The sequence below is a fragment of the Alternaria postmessia genome, assembly GCF_024291825.1.
Source record: "Alternaria postmessia strain BMP 2775 chromosome Unknown scaffold_30, whole genome shotgun sequence".
Classification (NCBI taxonomy): domain Eukaryota; kingdom Fungi; phylum Ascomycota; class Dothideomycetes; order Pleosporales; family Pleosporaceae; genus Alternaria; species Alternaria postmessia.
In genome coordinates, this window is record NW_026260103.1 from 33,441 (window position 1) to 55,458 (window position 22,018).

Sequence of the window (22,018 nt, forward strand, 5' to 3'; positions counted from 1 at the left end):
TTTTCGAATAAAATTGGGATTCTTGTAGATGCGCTTCATGATTGTTCGCCCTCGACTCTTCCAAGGTGGCTTGATATGCTCTACTTGGCGGAGATAAGCGCGACCCGCGCGTCAGCTGCATGCATGTTCCCCTTTGTAAGGTACAGCCCACCTATACAGCAATACCAGATCGCATAGTGAAGCGTATGTAGCGTCTAGGTCAAGACTCACAGTTAACTATCACGTCTCGGCCGTCGCAAATGCTAGCATGTACTTTGTAGGGCGCGTTATCATACCCCGCCAACGTCATAGTACCAAGTGGGGTTCCAAGAGGCCTCTGGGCAGCGACAACTGTACAGTCATGAGGCAACATATAATAATCGGCAACACACTCGCAGTCCGTTCATCAATACAGAGCTCAAACACAAGAGGTTTTCCAAACCTATAAATACATCATTTTTGTCAAAATACGCAAACAACCGCCATCATGTCCAAACTTACAGACTTTAAACTCCTCTCCTTCGACGTATACGGTACGCTGATCGACTGGGAGGCTGGCGCTCTCATCGCTCTCCAACCACATCTCAAGAAGTCTGGTCAAGAGAACATGGATCGCAAGCACATCATGCAGGTCATGCACAAGATCGAAGCAAGAGTTGAGAGAGAACACGGCCATCTCAAGTACTCTGAAGTACTTACTATGGTGCTCCCAGAAATGTGTGAGCAACTTGGTTTGGAGAAGCCCAGTGAAGAAGAGAGCAAGGAATTTGGAGCGAGTATTGGGCACTGGCCCGGATTCTCCGACATACCCTCTGCATTAGAGAGGCTGTCCAAATATTTCAAGCTTGTCGTGCTCTCAAACGTCGACCATGATTCGTTCAAGCTTGGAAATGCGAATGGGCTCAAGGGATACAAGTTCGACGCGGTCTACACTGCTCAAGACATTGGTTCCTACAAGCCTGACTTGAGAAACTTTGAGTACATGTTGGCAAAAGTGAAGGAGCAATTCGGCATCGAGAAGCACGAGGTGCTGCAAACCGCGCAATCTCAATACCACGACCACCACCCAGCAAAGGATATGGGAATCAAGAGTTCCTGGATTTATAGGCCAGGAGCGGTTATGGGGAACCGTGATGATCCAGTGTACAACTGGAAATTCGATACATTGGCGGATATGGCGGATGCTGTGGAGAAGGAGGCGGCAGAGCAGGGAAAGTAGGCTCAGATGGGAGATTGTGTGGATATGTACGTTAATCCTGGGTAGACAGTAACGCTAGCGATACACCAATTTTTGTTCTGCACTTGACAAGGAAGGTGTCAGTCGCACAGCGCTGGCTAGCGTTGATTACTTTTCGGTGCCAGAACATCCACCGGTCGAGGCCTATGCTTTTATTGTGCTGCGTTAGCTTGCGGGGTGCAGCAGATGGCTTCTACTTCTCCGGACGCCACCGACTATCACCCCTCACCAAAATCTAGAATCCGTTTATCGTCTGAAGTCGCTTTTTCCTTACTATTGAATATCGGCGATCGCACCCAAGATTGGTGTGAGCGATGAGCTTCTTCACCGATGCGATACTTGGCTTCAGCCAAGCACCGAGCTAACATAGTATCTTGGTATAATCCATTCATTCATGGATACGTCCGTTGGGCGGGAGATGAAAGAGAAAAACTGCTTCCTCGGACGTGTCGTGAAGCGGCTTGGAGAAGGAAGGTATCCTTTATGAGGGCAAGCCTCGGAGGTAATTCATCGTGCAAGTTCACGGAAAGGCTCTAAACATCCTTGCACGACCGATATCTTGACTCGGTAGTGTCTCGGCAACGTCATTATTCGCCAGCCACGTGCCCTATCTCACCTTCAACACCAACATCGTCCCCATCACAACGTCAAACTAGCGCGAACAAGAGTAAGCGCGTGATAGATTATCCGTAGGAATAGTTACATCGCTTTTTATCCCCGCAGTCACTCCGCTCTCCGTTGCCGGTAGCGCCTACCGGTACCTATGGCGGACCGACTCCCTGCGCCGCCATCGGCAGAAGTCCGGGAGCAACAGAATACTATGAAAGCAACCCGTTTCTCCTTACGATGGCTGAAGAGAAGGTTAGCCATCATCATGATTTTCTCCGGGAGCACTGTCCTGCTGTTCTGGTACTTTGGCGCTTTTACCTATGCCAGACCATATCAGCCTGGCACGCCACAACGACCAAGTCCTCCGAACCATGAGACGCCAGATGGATCGCTTCTTGTCAGCTTACCGGATTATGGATCGTTCCAGGGCACCCAGATGCTCATGAACTTGAAGAAGACTGAGACCTTCAGTCGGCCAGTGGATGCATGGATGAATGTTGAGTATTCCACGCAACCAGTTGGTCAGGGGAGGTTCATGCCGGTAACATGGCCTGAACCTTTTGATGGTGTCAAGGATGCGACATCTACTGGGCCGGCATGTTTCCAGAACATGTACAGCTCGCTCGGACAGTCTGAAGCTTGTCTTACCATCAACGTGTACCGACCCTCAGGTATTCCTATGGACCAGAAACTGCCATCCATGGTCTACTTGCACGGAGGATCATTCGTATCGGGCTCTCACCGCAGTTTCGACGGAGCGCTGTTTGTGGAGAAGAGCACAGAACCCCTCATGGTTGTTACTGTTCAGTATCGACTTGGTGCGCTGGGCAGCTTGCCAGGCAAGTTTATGGAAGAAGAGGGCCTTCTGAACCTGGGTATCCGCGACCAGAAAATGGCTCTGGAATTCTTGCAAAAGTATATCGGCGATTTTGGAGGCGACAAAGACCAGATCACCCTCGGTGGTCAAAGTGCTGGTGGTCATTCGGTTGGCATCCACCTGTTCCACGACTACAACGAGGATGCCGGAAAGCCTTTGTTCAGCAAGGTTATCATGTCTTCTGGTTCGCCAACTGCGCGTGCCTTCCCAGGTGTTGACTACCCTATCTACCAACGCCAAGTCTCAGACATTATGGATTATCTGAATTGTCCTTTGTCACCCAGCTCTGCTGCCCTGGAGTGCCTCCGCGCCGCCGAAGCCGATGACATCCAGTTCATGTCCTCTTCGCTGTATAACGCCCACAACTACAACATCACTTGGCCCTGGCAACCTGTCTCTCCTGGCCCCCTCCTTGAGAAGCGCGGTTCAACCTCCGGCGAAGACGGCACCTTTTTCAACATTCCCATGTTGATTTCCTCCACAACCGACGAAGGTAAAGCCTTCGCGCCACAAGATCTACGTACCAACACCGATTATCTCAACTTCTGGAAGACTCTCGTTCCAGGTCTAACAGCTGAAGATCTTTCCGATCTTGAGACCCTTTACCCTGATGTAAAGCCAGAGGCTGGCACACTGGGCTACGTCTCGGACCAGTTCGAGCGAGTATCGGAGGCCTACGGAGACTACTCTTATATATGCCCAGTTCAAGACACGGCTTCCGTTCTTTCCTCAACCTCTGCCCCAGTCTACAAAGCGCGCTGGAACACACCAAATTGGGCGGCCACATACCTGGGCGTGCCGCACGCTAGCGATTCCTCATACTTTAACGGTCAAGCAAACACACAATACCCAGTGATCGCGGATATGTACAGCGCTTACTGGGCGAGTTTTATTGTCAGTGGAGATCCGAACACTTATGCCTTGCCAGGCAGCGCAACCTGGGAGCAGTACGAGGGAACTGGAAGCAGGCAACTAGTGGTCAATCCCCCGACTATGGGTGGCGCGATGATGGAGGACGAGGGCACAGCTATCAGGATGGAGCAGTGTGCTTGGTGGAGAGATCCCGAGAGGGCTGCGAGACTCAACAAGTGAACTCAGTCTCTTCTCACTATAGCTAATAATTTCATCAATTACCACCACTGCTTGTGCAATATCCCCTAGGGACCAACAGGGCTTTTTAGTCTTGAGTGATACCAGGGCGCTATAGCAACCCTACTCTCTATCGTCAAATTGCTCGGACACCTCCATACTCTACAAGGGTATACTACTTGCTTCGTCATTATCTACTTTTGTTCAAGCACAGCAACTCGCGACTCGTCTATCACTTCTGCAATGGACGTTCAACTCCTGGCACAAGACGTTTTCCTGGCTGGCTTATTCAAGATACTTGCCACCGCAGTTGAGCTACGAAAATAGCGACTAATATGCAATGAATTAGCATGGAAATGGGTTGGGAACATCAAGGAAAGACGGCAACTGCTACCTCGGAGGCTAAGCCAAAGGCTGATGCGTTCTTATTGGATGAGACTAGCACAGCCCCAGACAGGGGTACTGTGACGAGCACATCTTTGCGCATACCTTTGACACTTTATCAACGAACTCAAAGATCCGAATAACAGGTGAGGCCTTACATGCACCTTGCCTCACTTGAGCTGTCACCTTGCACGATATACTTCCAGGCAGGTATGATTTTGACCGGTGAGAAGTTCTGGCCCCCAATTCCTGGACGCCTTGCGCATTGACAATTGCAGCCTCCATTGGTGACCGTCAATATACTGCGTCGCTTCGAGACGGTGACGACTTGTTTTGCTGTGTGAGGTGTGATAAAAATAGGGACGGTGGGGTCTGAAGCTCTACCCCCCCTTAGGATGATGACATCGTAGCAATGGTATGTACAATAGCAGCACATTGCTTCAATTGCAGCCTCTACTATGAGTCACAGATGTACCCCTAGATTTTACCGGTGAAAAGAGATACGATGGCAGTCTAGCCTCATGGCTATCTACTCTTCCAAAGCTGGCAGAACCCTGAGAATTGATCCAGGCAACCATACCGTATTTGCAGATCCCTTCACGATAATAGGATTAGCCCCGAAAAGCCAGTATATCGGGATGGACACAAGGCGGTGCCAACGATGTGTCTGCCTTGGACGCCGCACGGCAACATGAAACTGCTTCTGCCAGACATGAAGGTGGCACAGGCGAGGAAAGCCAATAGGTATATGCTGTGCATGTATGGACAGGCGCACAAGCGTAAATAGCGAGGTGATACCCATTTCGCCTACCTTTTTTTCACGTTTCACTCTCAGCTCAACTCACACGCGACGAAAAAGTTTTTTGTCGCAATCACATTGATACCACTGTTGTCGTGCTGACTGAATATTCATCAACACAAACACACGCACACACCTCATTGTACGCGCAAAGTAACAACATGGCTATCGCAAACCCAATTCTCAACTTCGTCGTTCGCGGCTTCCAAGCTCTTTTCGGTATTGTCGTACTTGGGATCTCCGTCTCTTTGATACGCGGTCACCACTGGGGTAGCCTCCCAGCCAGTTTGGGCTTCTCCGCTTTCGTGGGCGGCGTCACGATCTTGGGAGCTGCTTTGGGGGTCGCTGCTCTATTCTTGACCTTCCTAGATGGCATGGTTGGCTTGATCATTGACGCCTTGGTTGCTCTCATCAATGCGGCAGGTGGAATCGTAAGTGCCAGTTTGGGCCGAAACGGTCTTTCTCGACTTTTTGGTTGAATGTTTCGACTGACAACGACACAGGTACTCGCTATCAAGATCTCTGGTGTGGACTGCAATGGTGACATAGATTACCACAGTGCTGCCAAGATAGTCTTCAACGACATCTTCAATGGTGGTTGCCGCCGCGATGATCAGTGCTGGTACTGGTTCACCGACCCTGAAGTTATGGTATCGAGGTGTAGGTCGACCCAAGCCGATTGTGTCTTTATGTTCCTTGCAGTTCTTGTCCTCGCGGTATCCGCCATGCTGGCTTTCTTGCGAATGAAGAAGGGCTACTAGACGCATAGTCGTACAAGAGTGAGTGTCTCCAAACGAATCTAGGATTAATGATCTGACTAATGGTACAAAGTCATGATGAGACATCCCTTTGGCAATTCGACTTGCTAGTAGTTAAGAGTGTTCTACGCATATTCCTGAAGAGCTTCACGTCGGCCTCTTTGTTTCACCACGATACCTATCATCAGAGCACTCTCTTTACGACGGTGGACGTAATCTAGTTTGGGTCTAATTGCCAGCACTGGCATACGTCAATAATGAACACGAAGTGATGACATAAGACACTGCGCCTACCTGCTTCCAGTCTCGTGCGACTTTACTCGATAATCTGACTGACAGTGTCATGTTGCATCCGCCCTGTCTCAGACAGCAAACAATGGCGAACTAACTCCCGGCTGTGCAAAGCGCACCCTTCTGACAGACAACTTCAAGCGAGACTGATTTCATTTCTCTCCAATGCCTCATTTGTTGATCTACCTTTATGTTTGAAACCCTTGCGCTGAAAATCACCTATCCAACGAGATGCGCATCTCTCCCTCAGTCCCCGTGCTTATCGCACGTGGATTCCAAGCCATCCTTAGTGCCACTGTCTTCATCATCACCATTCTCTTGATCACTGGAAACAAATTCGGCCCTCTTCCACATATTCTAGAGTTTTCGGCTGGAGTGAGCCTAGCAACCTTGATCGCTGCGCTCTCAACGTCTATCTTCCGTACTTCTTTGCATCCCTGGATCAGAAACACTATCGATGGCGGCATTTTGTCGCTCAATATGGCTGTTGGTACTGTAAGTTTACATCTCTTCAATGCGACGACCTTGCACCATAGGCGTCTCGAGACCACTTTATTGACTCCTTGGCTCTAGATGATGGCGTCTGAACTACAAGGGTACTCGTGTAGTTCAATTCCTCCATACTTCAGTGAGGTTGTCTGTGGGGGATATCATCCGGAGATTCTGAACCTTGAAGGGTGCTATTTCTCGTACATGCTCACAGTTGGCTCTTTAGATACATGGAGTCGGTGTGTCCTTTATTCATGTAACACTGCCGTCATGCTTTCGAATGTCCCGGTAATACTGGCCATTTGGACATTAATTTATCTAAGGACGGAGAGAGGGTGGAGAGTTGGTGGGTGGACGATCGAGAGAGTACATAATCCGTACGAGCCTATCGCCATAGACAGCGTGATACACATGGTATCGATTCCAGTCAGAGCACGTCTATCTTGACATGTCAAGGCGTACTATACATGGCAAGTCATCAGTACCACAAAGGAAATTATCGCACGGAACAGTTTAATTGATGTGTGCGTACCTAAGATGCGTTCGTCCATGGTGTGATTGTGCGACGTCTTTTCCACTGGACATATCTGCTAAGCCTCCCAGAGGGGTGTACAGGAAACAGGTATAGCACATATCATAAGATTCAGTCAGGAGAAATGAGAAACAGATATACCACGATAAACGGCTTCATTCGATCACTCACTAGGCATGCCAACTGCTGTCCAAGCTCCTCTTCTCGTAATCTGAAACAGCATCGCCTCCCATATCAACGCCGTGCATGTCCAGCCTTTGGGTATCCCCTGTATCCAGCCTCACAAACTATGCCGACCCACTCAAAAACATCATCGATCTAGACTGGGCAAGACTGCGATGGTGATTAGCGATATTCTAGTCGTAAAGACTCCTTCAAGCGTCTTACGCTGCCGCAAGATCCACAGGTCTTGGCGTCGCCGCTGATGCCGGCGCCGCACTTTGGGCAGTCGCCGTGGAAGTTGACAAGGACGGTTGTGGACTGCATATTGGCCTTTAGATATCGGGTTTGTTTGGTATCGTAGGAGAATGCACTGTTGGTAGTATCGTGGAATGCGCTGATAGCTGTTCGAAGTTGGAGGGGTAAAGTGGGGTTGATATAGAGAGCTCAGGTAGCTACAGGCAGCTACGACAGGCCTAAGCAGCTAGTGCATAAGCCGTCAGATGACTGGCACGCGGTAAGTGCGGTGGGTCTTGCGATTGGAGGTGAGTGGAAAGCGTGGGATGAGTGTAACGTAGACGTGCGGGGCCAAGTACTAAGGATCTTGTCCGATAGGAAAGAACGAGGCGCGAGGCGAAAAGAATGACCGAGAGGAAGGACAATACAGGTGCCTGATTACCTATAAACCCTACCTAACGTGGCATATGATCTGTCCGTTGATAACGGCGAACCAGCCGTCTTCCTTTTTCTCCATCTCTCTCCACGTCGCTGCAATTTCTTCCAGATCCTGCTCCGTCGCGTATCCGCTGTCTAGAGCCCTTTGTTTATAGTCACTCTTAACAGTCCTATCGGCCCAGAGTCCGCACCAGAACTCCCTCTCTTCCGGCGTGCTGAACGTCCAAGCCGCTACGCTAGCCTCGATATCGCCTCTTGGAAACCTTGCTTGCATGGCTATCGCATGCAGATACTTGCCCATGTTGGGATGTGCCTTCAATCCAAATGCGATCTTGATGTATAGATCTTTCCACTTCTGCATGCCTGGATGCTCTGGGTACCAGTCCATAGCGCTGTAGTTGCAATCTCGAACTGCAACGACGCCGCCTGACTTGGTCAACCGCTTCATCTCCTTCATCGCACCCAGCGGATCTTGTAGGTGTTGCAGCACTTGATGTGCGTGCACGATATCGAAACCCCCCTCCTCTACGCCGTCAAGTTTGTCCCATTCAAAGATATCTCCAGCCTCAAATCGTATGTTTGTGACGCCCCTTTCTTCTGCGTGTTTTCGTGCCTTTTCGATCACTTCTGCAGAGGGATCGATGGCATAGACGAAGCCTTGTGGGACGCGGGTAGCGAGATCAACGCTGATGGTGCCTGGCCCGCAGCCTACATCGAGGATCTTGAGCGAAGGGTTGTTGAGGTAAGGGAGGAGGTGAGGACAGGAGTTCTCGACTGTACGCCAGCTATGAGAACGGAGGACGGAGGCATGATGGCCGTGGAGGTATGGTCCAGACATTATCGGAAGTTGGAACAATCGTAGCGAGGGTTGGTTGCCGATCTAATGAGTATGCAATGGACAGATCCAGCAACTGAGGGCAAGCGTGTTCGTATATGTCCAGTCGTAGCTGCAGCCTAGGTTAGTTGCGGAGTTAGCTGGACATAACAGTCGCTTTATTTCGGCAATAGCATATATCACGTTCTTGAATGCGCCGAAATCGCTGTTGAGCTATCCAGGGATCGTGCGATCTAGCGATATGGGACAGTTGGGAGGAGGTCGCTCTTGACGGCATGGATAGGGCAGCCTGCATCTTCGAGTCCGAGCATCGGCCATCTCGGTACTATTGCTTAGTCATTCGCCTGCCTGTCTATTCGATTACCTTGCACCAGCTGTGTGCTTGATGAACCTTCGACATAGAATTGTCGTTGATAGATGAGATATGAGATTATCAGTGCGTTGTCTTTCTGCTGCTCTTCAACTTCGTGGTGGAGCCGTTCGCGCGTTTGTAGAGCATGCAAGTAAACCAGACATGCGCCGCCTGCAAGCTTACTTTTGAGATGATCTCAGGCTGAGATTGACATAGCATTGGTGCCCACATGACCTAGGTCGGTGTTGTTCGTAGAGCAGCTGTTGAACTCATTTGCCTTGGCTATCGACGAGCGCTGGTGGACTGCAGCCGTTGTGTTGCGTCAAGCAAGCCCAGCGGCTTCCCCCGAACCGTCCTGACTGGCTGGCCCGGCCTATTCCGTCACAATCATCAACCCGGCCTTCCTTCCACAAGCAACTTCATCTTCTGCAAGCTTCAGACTTGGCTCGCATACCACGACGACAGGGCACTCGTCTCACAGCATAACTTTGCATTGTCAGCCAACAGCATGCCATCCCCGGCCGCCACCCCAGCCACTGGAGCCACCCGCTAGTCCTAGAACAGACAATGGTAAAATCGATGGATACATGAACCTTGGAACGGGCCCTCGCATTACACGGAAGCGACGCACGACATATATCCACAAAAACCTCACCGTCGGGTTCTGGGTCCTCCTCCATCTCATCGTGGGTTACTGCATCGAGCAGTTCTCTTGAAACCATTGATTGCTGGCATTGGGCATTGTCCGTTTTAGATTTGGTCGGCATAGATAGCTTGCATGCGAGCTACATTACATTATGCAGGTCTTGATTCGAACACCCTGCGGCACAGTCACTGACACGCGACCACTGATCTAGATGACCCGACTACATCTATCTATACGCAAATCCTTCGCAACCAATGCTATCTTCACAACTGCCATTACTGACACAACTCCAGTCGTATCTGCCTGTGACTTCTGGAGCAATCTACAGGATTCAACACCGAATCGAGCTACTATCGTCTGGGACCATCAGCGGCTGGGCATTATTCTTTTGCGAGCTTTGACCCCACTATCTTCGCTACCATGAGCCTTAATCATGCTTTCTCTTTCGTTCAGCACCGACTCCACACCAGGGGCGTTTCCCTCCAGTATCACTAATCTGGGGTTTTCACGATTCCCTCGAACAGAGGGGTTCAGAGCATTATTCCTTTCTATTCGGACCTCACAATCAAGCGCTCGTACATCCACGGAGTGTTATGTTCCAGTTATTTGCCACAAACTATTCTGGCATATTGCTTGGGATTTTGATACGGTTGCGATGTCTCATTTGAGAGAGCCTTCTTGTTTCCATGTTTTTGGTATTGCGGTGAATATGAGTGATTCATCACGTCGGTTTGTCGCGAAACAAAGATATGACAGTGTTAAATATGCGGAGTGTTTCCTGGACTCAACTCTGTTAGGGCAGACCAAGTCATCAAAGAAGATAAAACCTAGGAGAAGGTACGAGGTGAGAGTTAACAGGCACGATTCAAGATCGAGTGAAAGAACTATCGACTGAGCTATTACCCAAATCGCGATCAATCGCGCCTCACGGAAGGACTCTTCTTACGTGGCTGCTCCGTCCGCTCACCCATCACGCATCTGGAACATACACGTAATATCATTATGTCCTCAACTCCGACCGCTACTCACTCTCTTCACTGCACCGCCGCTCCGAGCCGACCCCTCACCTCCGACAGAGCTGCCCTTGGAATCTTTGGACCGAGACTTTACTCACTTTACATCAATTGGCAAACCAGTATCGAGAATCCCGACCAAGCAGCGCTTTACCCGTCAAAAGCAGTATGGAGAAGAAAAGTACAAGCGGTGCGAAACCAGGAAGTGGGAGGAATACCCAGTGCGCATACATTCAAGGCCTTCATGAATACGAGACAGGTCAAGGAACAGCTTTACATGCAAGATGTAGGAGATTGTTCGACTGTCGAAGACGGCGAAGACGAGGGGGAAAAGGAAGAGGAATCCCTAGATCTACTTACCACACGCTTCTGCAAGCACCCTGTCCATCCCGGCAACCCTTGGATGGGCGATGTCTGCCCGGGGTGCCTCATTACTCAGTGTATCGCCTCCCTTGACCGGATTGCACATGTCTGGCGCCTTGTCGGTGGGCCCTTGAAGCCTTATAGCTCTGGAGACCCAGAATTGTCTCATGTTTACCATGCAGCTAAGCGAATTTGGCATGTTGAGAAAGTTCGATGGGCTAATCTGGTGGACGTGTACGAGCGGTGCGCAAAAGAAGAGGTATCGTGGGAGGAAGACTCTCTGCAAACCGGCTTGGCGATTCCAGCGTCAGTGATGGGATCTAGTAGCTGCATGAAAGCGCTGGATCTCGCGATACTAACCCCATTCCTTGCGGAAGGATGGAGCGAGTTCTTTGTACCAAAGAGGCGCTCAAAAAGGCGTTGCGTGGGAGGCGAGTCGCAAGGAACCTCTGTTACTGGGGATGAGGAAAACGAGACCCCGCATTCTCCACCTAGTTCGCCCAAGCCGGAACAAGAAACATTGTGGTACCTGGATGGGGTCTCTGATGGGTTAGAGTCAGACAAACAGAATGAGAATGGTACCAACGGAGCGAATATAATCTTATCTCCCCCCAACAAGTCGACCCTTACACAACAGTCCCCATCAGCCTCCTCAGATCCGAGCATCTACGCTCTACCACCATCATGGATAACACCATGCTCCCCACCTCAAACTCCGTCCCAGCTTCATCTACATTCTCCTCCTATGTTTGGAGTATACTTCCCCGACGACCTTCCGTCACCTTCATCACGACGATCAACATACTACCAGCGATCCTCTCCTTCGTATACACCGGGTGAACACGCCAGTCCACCAGGTAGCGTATGGGTCGACACAAGCTTCATGAGCGATTGCAACTACGATCGTCTCGGTGGCACACAAGATGAAGACGAAGAAGCGGAAGAACATAGAAAGAAGTGGAACGGTTATGCTAACGAAATGCTTCAAATACGCGGAAAGGACTTCACAGATGATGGTATGAACATAGTCTTTGGGGAAGAGGTAGAGGGGATGGAGGATGACTGGAGTGACGAAAGCGACTCCGATGACGAAGAAGACGACCTCGTACACAAAGACAGGAAGATCTTGAGCCAGAAGAGATTACCCGGTCAAGTCATGGGGTTGGGTATTCAGCAACCAGTGTTCTTGTTTAGTTGGCAGAAGCAAACAGAAGCAAGGGAAACAGACGAGACGAAGGGCGACGCTACGTCACATGAGTTTGAAGACGAAGAGGTGGAACAAGCAATGCGAGAGATGGCTCCTGAAGCGATGAAGCCTTCTGTACAGTTAGTAGCAAACATTGATATGCCAATGGTTGCCAGTGACAGAGCGGAGGAGATTGGAGTGGTGTCGCCGGCCGGATCGGAGACCCAAGTATCTCCTCGTCGCCGGAGTCACGAAGAGTTCAATGAATTTGGAGAGACAAAGGAAGAGGATAGTGTGAAGAGATACTGTCACTAGATAAGATCTCGTTAACTGCCTCGACATTGCGTGTTGAAGACTTGAATGGGAAAGCTATTTATACATAAGAATTCATAGGTAGCGTAGGCAGAGATGATATACACCTTCCGGTATTGTGACATTTGGAGAGTGAAGCGTAGTGCTCTTCCATGCAGCTAACACATATACCTTTGGCCAACTTCCTCATTTGGCGCTCAAATACTCCTCCTGCGCTTATCCCATCGATCAGTACACTTACACATACGTGCCTCACGAAACAAAAAAATGAGCTGCCAAAATGCAGGTAAATAATGATCATGTATCGAGAAAATGACAGAAGTTGACGGCATGCAGCACCAGCGTGCAACGCGCTTACAAATGCGAACGCAGTCGAGTTTAACACCTATAGTGATTTTGCCGGCTATATCTTTGACAGAAAATGCCAAAATTGCAACGTCAAATTCATACAAAATAGCGGTGCCATAAATACACTGTTCCAGAGCTGGCTCAGTGGACAAGGTAATCTTGAAGGCCTCCATAACCAGATGTTAGAAATTGACGGTCACAGCAACGATCAGTTCGCAGGTCAAGTGCAGTAAGTGCTCGAGAGCTTGTTGCATCGCCTGCTTCAACAAGTCCAAGGCACTAGAAATACCAGTCAATGGCATCAAGATAGTATGTTGCTGCAGCCGCGGGCGACTTTTCACCATCTGGGTGATGCTTTGTGGATTCGATCGGGAATACTGCCAGGCCAAGAGGAGTGATGCAACAACGAAGACCAAGATCAACAGAACTGTCGATAGGGGTACAGGTTACGACCAGAGTCACTTGAGCATGCCAGAGATGTTTGGTAGCAGGGAATTTGGAGACCGAGGTAGACATCGAGCTTTGGACACGGAAAGGCAAAAAGACAGGTTTTACGAGAATCTGTTCGCCTTCCTCGCAGTGTTGTGTCCCAGTCCCGATCACAACAAGCCAGACATCACGCGTTTCGATGTCGACCCACCCAAGGCCGTCTTGTCGATGTTGATTAACAGCAAGGTCCTCGATAAAGCCGCGGAGCTACTCCGAAACGACAGTTTGGGCAATGCGACTAAGAGAAAGAACCTTTACATGGCTTTCTTTGGCTTCCTCCGCAATGTCGGAGTCCACGAACTATCAAAACAGGCTGTCATGTTCAATGAGCGTATTGTATTCCCGGACAATATCAATCTCCTGACGTTGTCTTTCAAAGGTCTTACAGGAAATTTGTCTGGCCAAAACGCCTCTGCATTCGCCGTCAATCTTCGCAATCTGAACATCCAGAGCCAAGTCATGCTAAACGGTGCTCAGAGGTCACGGAATGAGTTTCAGGATGAGCAAAGTATGGACCTCTTGTGGCTTTGTCGCGAGATATCCGACCTTTCCCAGTACCTCGAGATTGGGGAAGGCAATGCAGGGCCGGTGGATCATGGTATTGTCGAAGTGCCGGATGATCAGATCTGGCCATGTTTCCATTTTGCGAGAGAAGCGCAGATGACCACTCAATCGCCGAGGGGTCGTGTCAAACGACTTATCACTGAAATAACGACCTTGAAGACAGGACTGTCATCTGGGATATATGTCAAGCACGCCATGTCCCGACTTGATGTGATGAAGTAAGTGGGTTGATAGGTTGTTGCCGCCTAAGCCGGTTACTAATCCTTGTAGAATTCTTATTGCAGGCCCTGAAGGCACGCCATATGAGAACGGGCTTTTTGAGTTCGACCTTTGGTGTACAGCCGAGTTCCCTTACAAACCTCCACAAATGTTCTTTCGAGGTACACAAGGCGGCCAACTCATATTCAATCCAAATCTCCACAAGGATGGAAAAGGTAAGCTTGCTGCGACTTACGATCCCGGTCATGTATTAATCTCATTGTAGTGTGTCTATCCCTGCTTGGTACTTGGCCAGGCGAAAAATGGCGTCCAGGCGAATCGACGATCCTCCAGGTCCTAATCAGTATCCAAGCTATGATCTTTGTTGCTGATCCCCTCGACAACGTCCCAGCGGACCACTCGAAGACAGGAGCTGAAGATTTCTTCAGTATCAAATTTGTTAGTGGCTTGACAACGGAGTACGCAATACTGAATTGGGCCCGTGATCCACCTGGCTTCTGGAAAGATGTTGTAAACCTTCACTTTCACAAGCATGCAGACACGATTCTGCGTACAGTTGAGCGTTGGGCAGTTAGCGCTAGTCGTACCCGCACGCACTATCCCAATCAACAACTCTCCTTCTTCTTGCCACGTGTGCGACAGCATCCAGTGGATTTCGCAACAATACTACCACAACTACAGGTAACTCTCCAAGGATACGGTGCAACGTACGTTCCGCAGAAGATAGTCCCTTCGCATAGCCAGTAGAACATAGTAAGTGGCAGAACCGGACATGGATCACAGATGCCGCCATATGCCCGAGGAGGCCGATCCAATGGTCCCGGTAGTATGGGGGGTTATGGAGGTCCTGGATTTCAATTCGGGCGCGGATTCTGAGAGGTGGCGGGCCATCCGAACACTGCAATAGGGTTCGGCGATGCGAAGTATTCATGGTGACAAGTAGTTGCAATTCGTAGCACATGCAGATGTTGACAACAAGAATGCAAGATTGTGATGTTGTAGAAATATGCATTGTGAAAGCGCGATATGCTCCAGCGCGCTAGCGCCTTGGCATACATTTTCCGCGGCGACACCATCAACGCTCCACTGGTATCATACCCACGCCAGAACGCACAACCGCCTCCATCGCGCACCCTCTTCGGCCGACCGCGGCGATTGTTGAATTCCCGAGTCGCCGTCATGCTGTCCCGCGCCCTCACCACCGCGTTCCGACGTCCATGCTCAACCCAAACCCTCCGCACCACCCTCCGCACCCGCACCCAACACATCCACACGCCAACATGCTCCTGCGTACGACCCACCCTCTCCACCTTCCGCGCGCAAGCCTCACAACAATCGAACTATGGAATCCGGGACCTCGTCTCAGGCTTCAATGGCCTGAGCATGGGTGGACGGATACAAACGCGCGGCATGAAGGTGCGGAGTTCGGTCAAGAAGCTGTGTGATGGATGTAAGAGCGTAAGGAGGAAGAAGGGGCGATATGTGTACATCATCTGTTCGAAGAATCCTAAGCATAAGCAGAGGTGAGTTTGGTCCGGGGTGGACACGGTGGGGGAGTGACGATTGGAGTATGCTAACACCGCGTAGGCAAGGATAGATGCGTTTGTGGATACTTGTGAGGCTAGGAGAGGAATTTGGGAATATCTTGAGTGATGGGTTGATGGAGAGCGACAACCCGAAAGGAGGAGGAGCTGTATCATATGTATGCATACAAAGGCATTACAGGCGTTTAGACGGGTACAACAGCAATTTGGAACAAACACTCAGCTGCTGCAGCAAATGGAATCTACTCAAGACATCGAAGTTATGTCAGTCATGCATGTCATTACATCGTGATCGATACCTTTATGGCCACTTATCCCATACTGCCTCCACTCCTGTCACCAGAGATGATACCCGCCATCTTCAACAACTCTCGATCCATTTCTGCGTCTCCAGTCCCAAGATTGACCCTCCGTCTAGCCTCCGCCTCGCGCTCCTGCCACGCCCACTCTTTCCTTTGTTGTTCTGCAACCTCGTCCCCACCACAGCCCCAAACCTCCAAACTCTCAATCTCGAAGCGATCCTGCCAATCCTTCTTCTTCCTTCCAGGTTGCTTGCTTGGATGGAAGGAGCCGCCACCCTCGGAAAGATGCGTGAAGATACCAAACTCAAGCGCATCGTCAAGATGCAAGGAAACCGGGCCAGGACGGAAGGGAGAGTGAGAAAACTGCGACGAGGAAGCTGATTGTGTGGGGATAGGGGTACCTAGACCGACACCGGCGGGGTAAGTTGGTGATTTAGAGAAGTAAGTGTAGTCTTTGCTAAAGGTTGAGGCTGTAAAGACATCGTGCGTAGGTGAAAGCTGAAAAAGTTCTGTTGAGGAGTCGCCAAAACAGGTCTTGCCAGTGTGTTTCCATTGCGAAGAGATGTAGGCGCCGTAGATGAGGGTTTGATTAGGAGAGGTGGAGGTTACGCTGTCTGGTAGGCGTTTTGGTGGTAGCATGTCCTGCAGTGCCCGTTCGCGAGTGCTGGAGGGTGTTGCGGGGAGAAGACGGCCTTTTACGAGAAGGATGGTGGGCGCACGCCAATTGAAAACTTGCTTTTCAAAGGATCCCATGCTGAAGCCATGTGTGTTACCGCTGTATAGAGGCCGCAATCGCCGGAAGAGATCGCTGCCTTTGATAAAGAATGACAATTGGCTCAGTGTCGTCAGATTCAAGATCTCACCCGGTTCTCGGAGCACTGGTTCTAATTCTGCCTTTGGTGGAGGTATTACAGGCTTGCTCTCTTGGGTGGGAGATCCAGGGCCTGACTTCCGTTTGGAGAGGTCAAAGTCTTTCGCGAAGAGGAAATGCTCGAAGAGTGGGTTGAGACCATTGAACAGGTATGGTAAGGACGTCGAGACGACAGTATTGAATGTGCGATACGTGACACCGGGATGATTGTCCACGCCAAAAGACGACAGTATAACATTCGCGGCCTGCCGCAGCTCCGCTACTCTTTTGTCTGAAAGGTCTGGTGCCAGTGACGAGACGCTTTGCTGCGCATCGATCGGCGCGATGAGCAGTAGTAGTTCGACCAGCTTGAGGAAATTGTCGGTCGGTATGATCGAATGATGTACGTTCGTTTGTTCTCCATGTTTGAACGCATCGATGGCATCCATAGAGTCCAACGCAGCCAGCACCAACTCATCGTCATCCTCGTCCTCCCCTGCTTCTCCCTCTTCAGGCGCATCGATGGCAAACCCCAGATTACTGCTCCCCTCTTTCCATTGCTTCGGCTGATGGTCCATCTCTTCTTTTTCCTTATCTTCCAGACTTGAGCGTATACCCTTGTCGTATATGGCCAAACTCCGGTAGAGCTCTCTTAGCCAGATCTCCTTCCCTCTCCTCTTGAGCACAGCTCCATATCTCTCTGTAAGTATAGTGACAACCTTGAGCAGCGCCTCGTGCGTAAGTATAGTTGGCGCTTGACTAGGGAGTGGGAATGCTCCAAGATAACTAGCCATCTGAAAGACGACAGAGCCCACGCCCAGCGCATCTGGTAGCTCGAGGAACCGACATAGTGTGCTCTCACTCCAGTATTTCACACCGGATTCAGTATCAGCGAGGGATCGGAACACGGAGTTGAAGCAGTAGAGCTCGAGAGGGGAGAAGCTTTTCTGTGCGAATCGTTGGGCTATGGTTTGTGAGAGCTGCTCTGGAAATTGGTTAGTCAAGATGCTTAGGCGGCAGCTTGGAAGCGGCAATCAAGGATCGAGAGGTTGTAGATTGCGCACACGTACCTAGTGTCAATTGCGGGGTATCGTGCGATGCTCCTTGACCCATTATCGCGGTAACTCAGCGGCTTCAGTCCGGTGAGACATGGATGAGGGAGTAGTCGCGTCGCGATGCGAGTGGTTCGATGAACGATGACGGAATGCGGGCTATCTCCGATAACACCGAAAGACTTATGGCTGGGCGCCATGCTTCGAGTGGCACCTCTCTACCTCACATGCACATGGACCTATCCCCATTGCATACAATGTTCTATAGTCAGCCTTTTCCAATCAGATCCGTGTCCACAGTTATTTTCTTTTCCAAAATATGAAGTTTGGTAGCGACTCGTCACATGGTCACCTCAATCGGTCTCAGCCGCGCTGTCGCCTTGTGTTGCCTTGAGGTTCTATTGGGTAGGTGCGGCCCTGTGCATATCCGTGGTTAGGCATTACCCGTCATTCTCATTTCCTGTGAACCTTCTTTGAGCACAGCTTGGAAATCGCCAGTCTATTTCTCCGTCACTTCGCCATTCACTACGCATAAGGGCTATCAGCGTTCACCGGCTGCAACACGTGCTTAAGGTGACTGCGCCTCAGCCTCACCTGATTTGGTCTCTCGTACACCACACTGAAACTAGGTATACACGCTTACACCACATCTCCTGGTCGCACTTATTGCCAGCGCTCAACCACCTCGCTGGGTCGTATTCACGTTCAACGATCAGCACTAATGCAATAACATATCTCAAAGGCCTACAATATCGATCTAACTCTACGGAGCCTTGAGATAGCATCTCATTGCCAGTGCAAGAAGTGAGTCAAGTATGGAAACACGAGGGGAATCGATGGACGGCCCTGAGAAAGGACAAGCAAAGGGGCAGTTTTCTGCCTCTGAGCCCACCCACGATAACTCGGCTGCAACTGCCAGCGGGTCAAACTGGAGACCTGTCAAGGACGATGGAAGAGTCGCACACTACCAGGAAGAAACGCCAACAAACTACGTCACCCTTAATACCTTTGAGGACCTCACGGCTCACCTTAAGACGACGAAATGTCGCATCTGCCAGGAACCGTTCTTTACCTCGGAACTCGACATTCGTCGTTTGTTCCAGGATTGGGCGGATGGCGCGGTAGATGAACTGTCCTGCAACGTTCGATGCAGTAGCTGCAACACGCGCTCATGCATCGCATGCGAGCCAGAACCCTTCGCAAGACCTTCTAAGATCTTGTCTCAATCTAGCAAACAATGCGTCTCGTGGTGCTGCGTTGGCGGTCGGTTATTTCTTATATGGGCACTCCTTTGTGGATTCGACCGGCACATCTGGGAATCTAGGGATGTCGGAAAGATTTCGAAGCAATCCAAGCTGGAGTCAAAGGCGCGTAAGACGGCTAATAAGCCCACCCGCGGTGGTGCTGTAGGCCTAAGGGGTGGTCATGGAACTCCGGCGGGCCACATGCCTCGTGGTATGGGGTATGGAGGACATGGTTACGACATGCACGAAGAAACTGACTATGATTACGACACCGATGAACTTGAGGAAGGCGACGATAGCGGCAACTTTGATGGTCCGGAGTGTGTGACAAGCGAAGCTAAGGGCTCCGAGCACAACTTAGGACACGTCGTGAACTCGAAGGAACCGGTATCTCCAAAGCCCAAGAAGGAAACCAAGATTTCAAGAGCCCGAAAGGCACAGATATGTGAAGATGTCTTCTGTGAAATGGTTCTGGGCTTCTTGACAGATCTGCTTCCGAGCCTCGAGCGAGAAACCTGCTTTGATTTCGATCCTCCTGAAGCTGTTCTGGAAATGCTCCGCAACAGCAAGATTCTCCAATACTGTGCAGAGTTACTCCGAAACGACTCATTGGCCGACGTTATGAAGCGCAGAAATCTCTACCAGACTCTGTTCACCTTCTTGATGAACGTGGGGTCACATAGCGAAACGAGTGCGGCTCTTTTTGGCCCTCGCTTTGTGCGTCCCGAGATGGTAGATCTTCTCACATTATCGTTCTGCGCTGCTGCACCCGATTTGAGAGAAAGCGTTTCCGTTCTCGCAGAGTGCCTACGTAATCTCACTACTCAGAGTGCCATGATCCTCCTGAGCGCTAAGAACAATGAGGAGGACTTCAAGAATCAAGAAGGCCAGCAAATGATATGGATCTGTAGTAGCATCTCAGCCCTTTCACAATTTATCAAGGATAACACCCCCACAGAAGCTGGTAGCGAAAAGGGCAAGGAGGCTGCAGTAGTCCTTGAGGACCTTGCAATGGGAGAAGTGGAGGAGAACTTGATCAAACAGACTCATCACTATTACAAACAGGCGAAGAAACTTGACTTTTCCCGTCCGGGGAGGTTCAAGCGACTAGTTACGGAGATCACAACGCTGCAAACAGGCCTTCCGCCAGGTATCTTTGTACGCTATTGTGAGAACAGGCCAGACATCCTCAAGTGCGTCATCACTGGGCCTGTTGGAACACCGTATGAGAACGGCCTTTTTGAGTTCGACTTCTTCTGTACCACGGATTTCCCCCATACCCCTCCACTAGTCAACTTTAAAGGAACAGCAGGTGGTCGTATATCCATCAATCCAAATCTCTACGCCGATGGCAAGGTCTGCTTATCCCTTCTCGGTACATGGTCTGGCGAGCCCTGGAGTGCTAGCGAGTCAACGTTACTGCAAGTCTTGATATCGATACAGGCAATGATACTGTGTGAGGAGCCGTGGTACAACGAGCCAGGAAGAGAGGCTGGCTACACTCGCAGTCCCAATAGTCCTTCGGCAATGTACAACGACAAGATTTGCGAGCACACTGTACGTACTGCGATTCTAGCTTGGCTCGACAAACCGCCGCCACTATGGAAGGACGTAGTCGATCATCACTTTAGAGAACATGGCAATGCCATCCTCAAGACAGTGGAAGAGTGGACCAAGAACAAGATGAGTGGTACGAAGAAGCCCCGCCCTGAAACCAATCCTATCGACGATGAACTATACGACTATGATGAGATCTTTGCTGTTGCTCGAGGTCGAACTGTCACTTCAGAAGATATGGGTACTATGCTGCCCAAGCTACACACTGCTTTGAAGGAGCAGTATGGGGCCACATTCGAAGTCACATATGTGCCACCTGTAGAAAAGCCGACTCCACCGCCACCAACTCCAAGGAGACCAGATCCCTCGTCATCGTTGTGGCCGACGGTCGGATCTCTACAATTCGATGTTGGGCTAAGCGCCTCGGGAGCGCCGCCTCCAGGGTCCACACCACCTGCATTGGCTCCACCATCATCACTCAGCCCACCACTTGGTGTGGCTAGTTCGATAGAATCATATCAGCATCAGATTGCTGCCACTGCAGCTGCTGGACGTGGTGGCTACACTCAAGGCATGGGCCGCGGAGCATTCTCGGGTGGGGACTCCGTTTTCGGCTACACCCTATACAACTGGGATGGAGGCGTGGCGATGCCAAACACGCAGAGTGGATCTTCCATGGGAGACTCTTCCGGTGCTCCTAGGTATGACACCAGGTCGACTACCCGTGGGCGCGGTGAGTACGGTGGCAATTCAAGCACCCGCAGAGGGCGGGGAGGTTTCCCCCTCGGTCCTTCACTGCCTTCATCTGGTGCCGACATCAACTTGGGTAGTGGTCGAGGCCGAGGTCATACAACGCTGGGTCATGGGCCTGGGGAGGGAGATGCACAGGGTGGTCAGGCAACTTCATTTGCTCCCTTCTCTCCCCCAACTCCCACCAACTTCGGTTGTGGACGAGGTGCAGCTCCTCCGGACGACAACTTGACCATAGGAGATGCGCTACCTGGGACTCGTGGTCGGGGCTTTACCAACGGTCGTGGCGGACGAGGCGGCCGCGGTGGACGTGGGCGGGGTAGAGGTCGTGGCGGTCGAGGAGAGGGCGGACCTTAGAGAGAAACTGAGGTGGAATGGCATGGTTGCTGCTTGAGATGAGGGGTTGTACCTGCCTATCAACGGGATCGCAAGGCATGAGCGATAGCATTCTTCACATCACGTAGATGGGACCACTAGTAATCGGGAATAAGCATGGTGGAATGTAGGTAGTAAT

General features: G+C 50.7%; 8 protein-coding genes across 8 annotated transcripts; 6 read left to right on the forward strand and 2 right to left on the reverse strand.

Annotated features, from left to right (window-relative positions):
• Positions 1–466: 466 nt before the first annotated feature.
• J4E82_005565 (uncharacterized protein) lies at positions 467–1,198 on the forward strand (the record flags this gene model as incomplete). Its single annotated transcript, XM_051731827.1, has 1 exon — positions 467–1,198. The coding sequence occupies one exon, from the start codon at positions 467–469 to the stop codon at positions 1,196–1,198; it is 732 nt and encodes a 243-aa protein (XP_051588317.1).
• Positions 1,199–1,979: 781 nt separating this feature from the next.
• On the forward strand, positions 1,980–3,794 carry J4E82_005566 (uncharacterized protein; the record flags this gene model as incomplete). The annotated part of the gene is made up of 1 exon (XM_051731828.1): positions 1,980–3,794. One exon carries the CDS (start codon positions 1,980–1,982, stop codon positions 3,792–3,794), a length of 1,815 nt encoding a protein of 604 aa, XP_051588318.1.
• A 1,341-nt stretch (positions 3,795–5,135) lies between these two features.
• On the forward strand, positions 5,136–5,735 carry J4E82_005567 (uncharacterized protein; the record flags this gene model as incomplete). Its single annotated transcript, XM_051731829.1, has 2 exons — positions 5,136–5,405; positions 5,478–5,735. 2 exons carry the CDS (start codon positions 5,136–5,138, stop codon positions 5,733–5,735), a joined length of 528 nt encoding a protein of 175 aa, XP_051588319.1.
• Positions 5,736–7,891: 2,156 nt separating this feature from the next.
• On the reverse strand, positions 7,892–8,716 carry J4E82_005568 (uncharacterized protein; the record flags this gene model as incomplete). The annotated part of the gene is made up of 1 exon (XM_051731830.1): positions 7,892–8,716. One exon carries the CDS (start codon positions 8,714–8,716, stop codon positions 7,892–7,894), a length of 825 nt encoding a protein of 274 aa, XP_051588320.1.
• A 3,116-nt stretch (positions 8,717–11,832) lies between these two features.
• J4E82_005569 (uncharacterized protein) lies at positions 11,833–12,588 on the forward strand (the record flags this gene model as incomplete). The annotated part of the gene is made up of 1 exon (XM_051731831.1): positions 11,833–12,588. The coding sequence occupies one exon, from the start codon at positions 11,833–11,835 to the stop codon at positions 12,586–12,588; it is 756 nt and encodes a 251-aa protein (XP_051588321.1).
• Positions 12,589–13,112: 524 nt separating this feature from the next.
• Positions 13,113–14,952, forward strand: J4E82_005570 (uncharacterized protein; the record flags this gene model as incomplete). Its single annotated transcript, XM_051731832.1, has 5 exons — positions 13,113–13,162; positions 13,359–14,204; positions 14,257–14,420; positions 14,471–14,643; positions 14,887–14,952. 5 exons carry the CDS (start codon positions 13,113–13,115, stop codon positions 14,950–14,952), a joined length of 1,299 nt encoding a protein of 432 aa, XP_051588322.1.
• Positions 14,953–16,060: 1,108 nt separating this feature from the next.
• On the reverse strand, positions 16,061–18,014 carry RTC5 (Restriction of telomere capping protein 5; the record flags this gene model as incomplete). Its single annotated transcript, XM_051731833.1, has 2 exons — positions 16,061–17,886; positions 17,972–18,014. 2 exons carry the CDS (start codon positions 18,012–18,014, stop codon positions 16,061–16,063), a joined length of 1,869 nt encoding a protein of 622 aa, XP_051588323.1.
• A 754-nt stretch (positions 18,015–18,768) lies between these two features.
• J4E82_005572 (uncharacterized protein) lies at positions 18,769–21,861 on the forward strand (the record flags this gene model as incomplete). Its single annotated transcript, XM_051731834.1, has 1 exon — positions 18,769–21,861. The coding sequence occupies one exon, from the start codon at positions 18,769–18,771 to the stop codon at positions 21,859–21,861; it is 3,093 nt and encodes a 1,030-aa protein (XP_051588324.1).
• Positions 21,862–22,018: the final 157 nt, after the last annotated feature.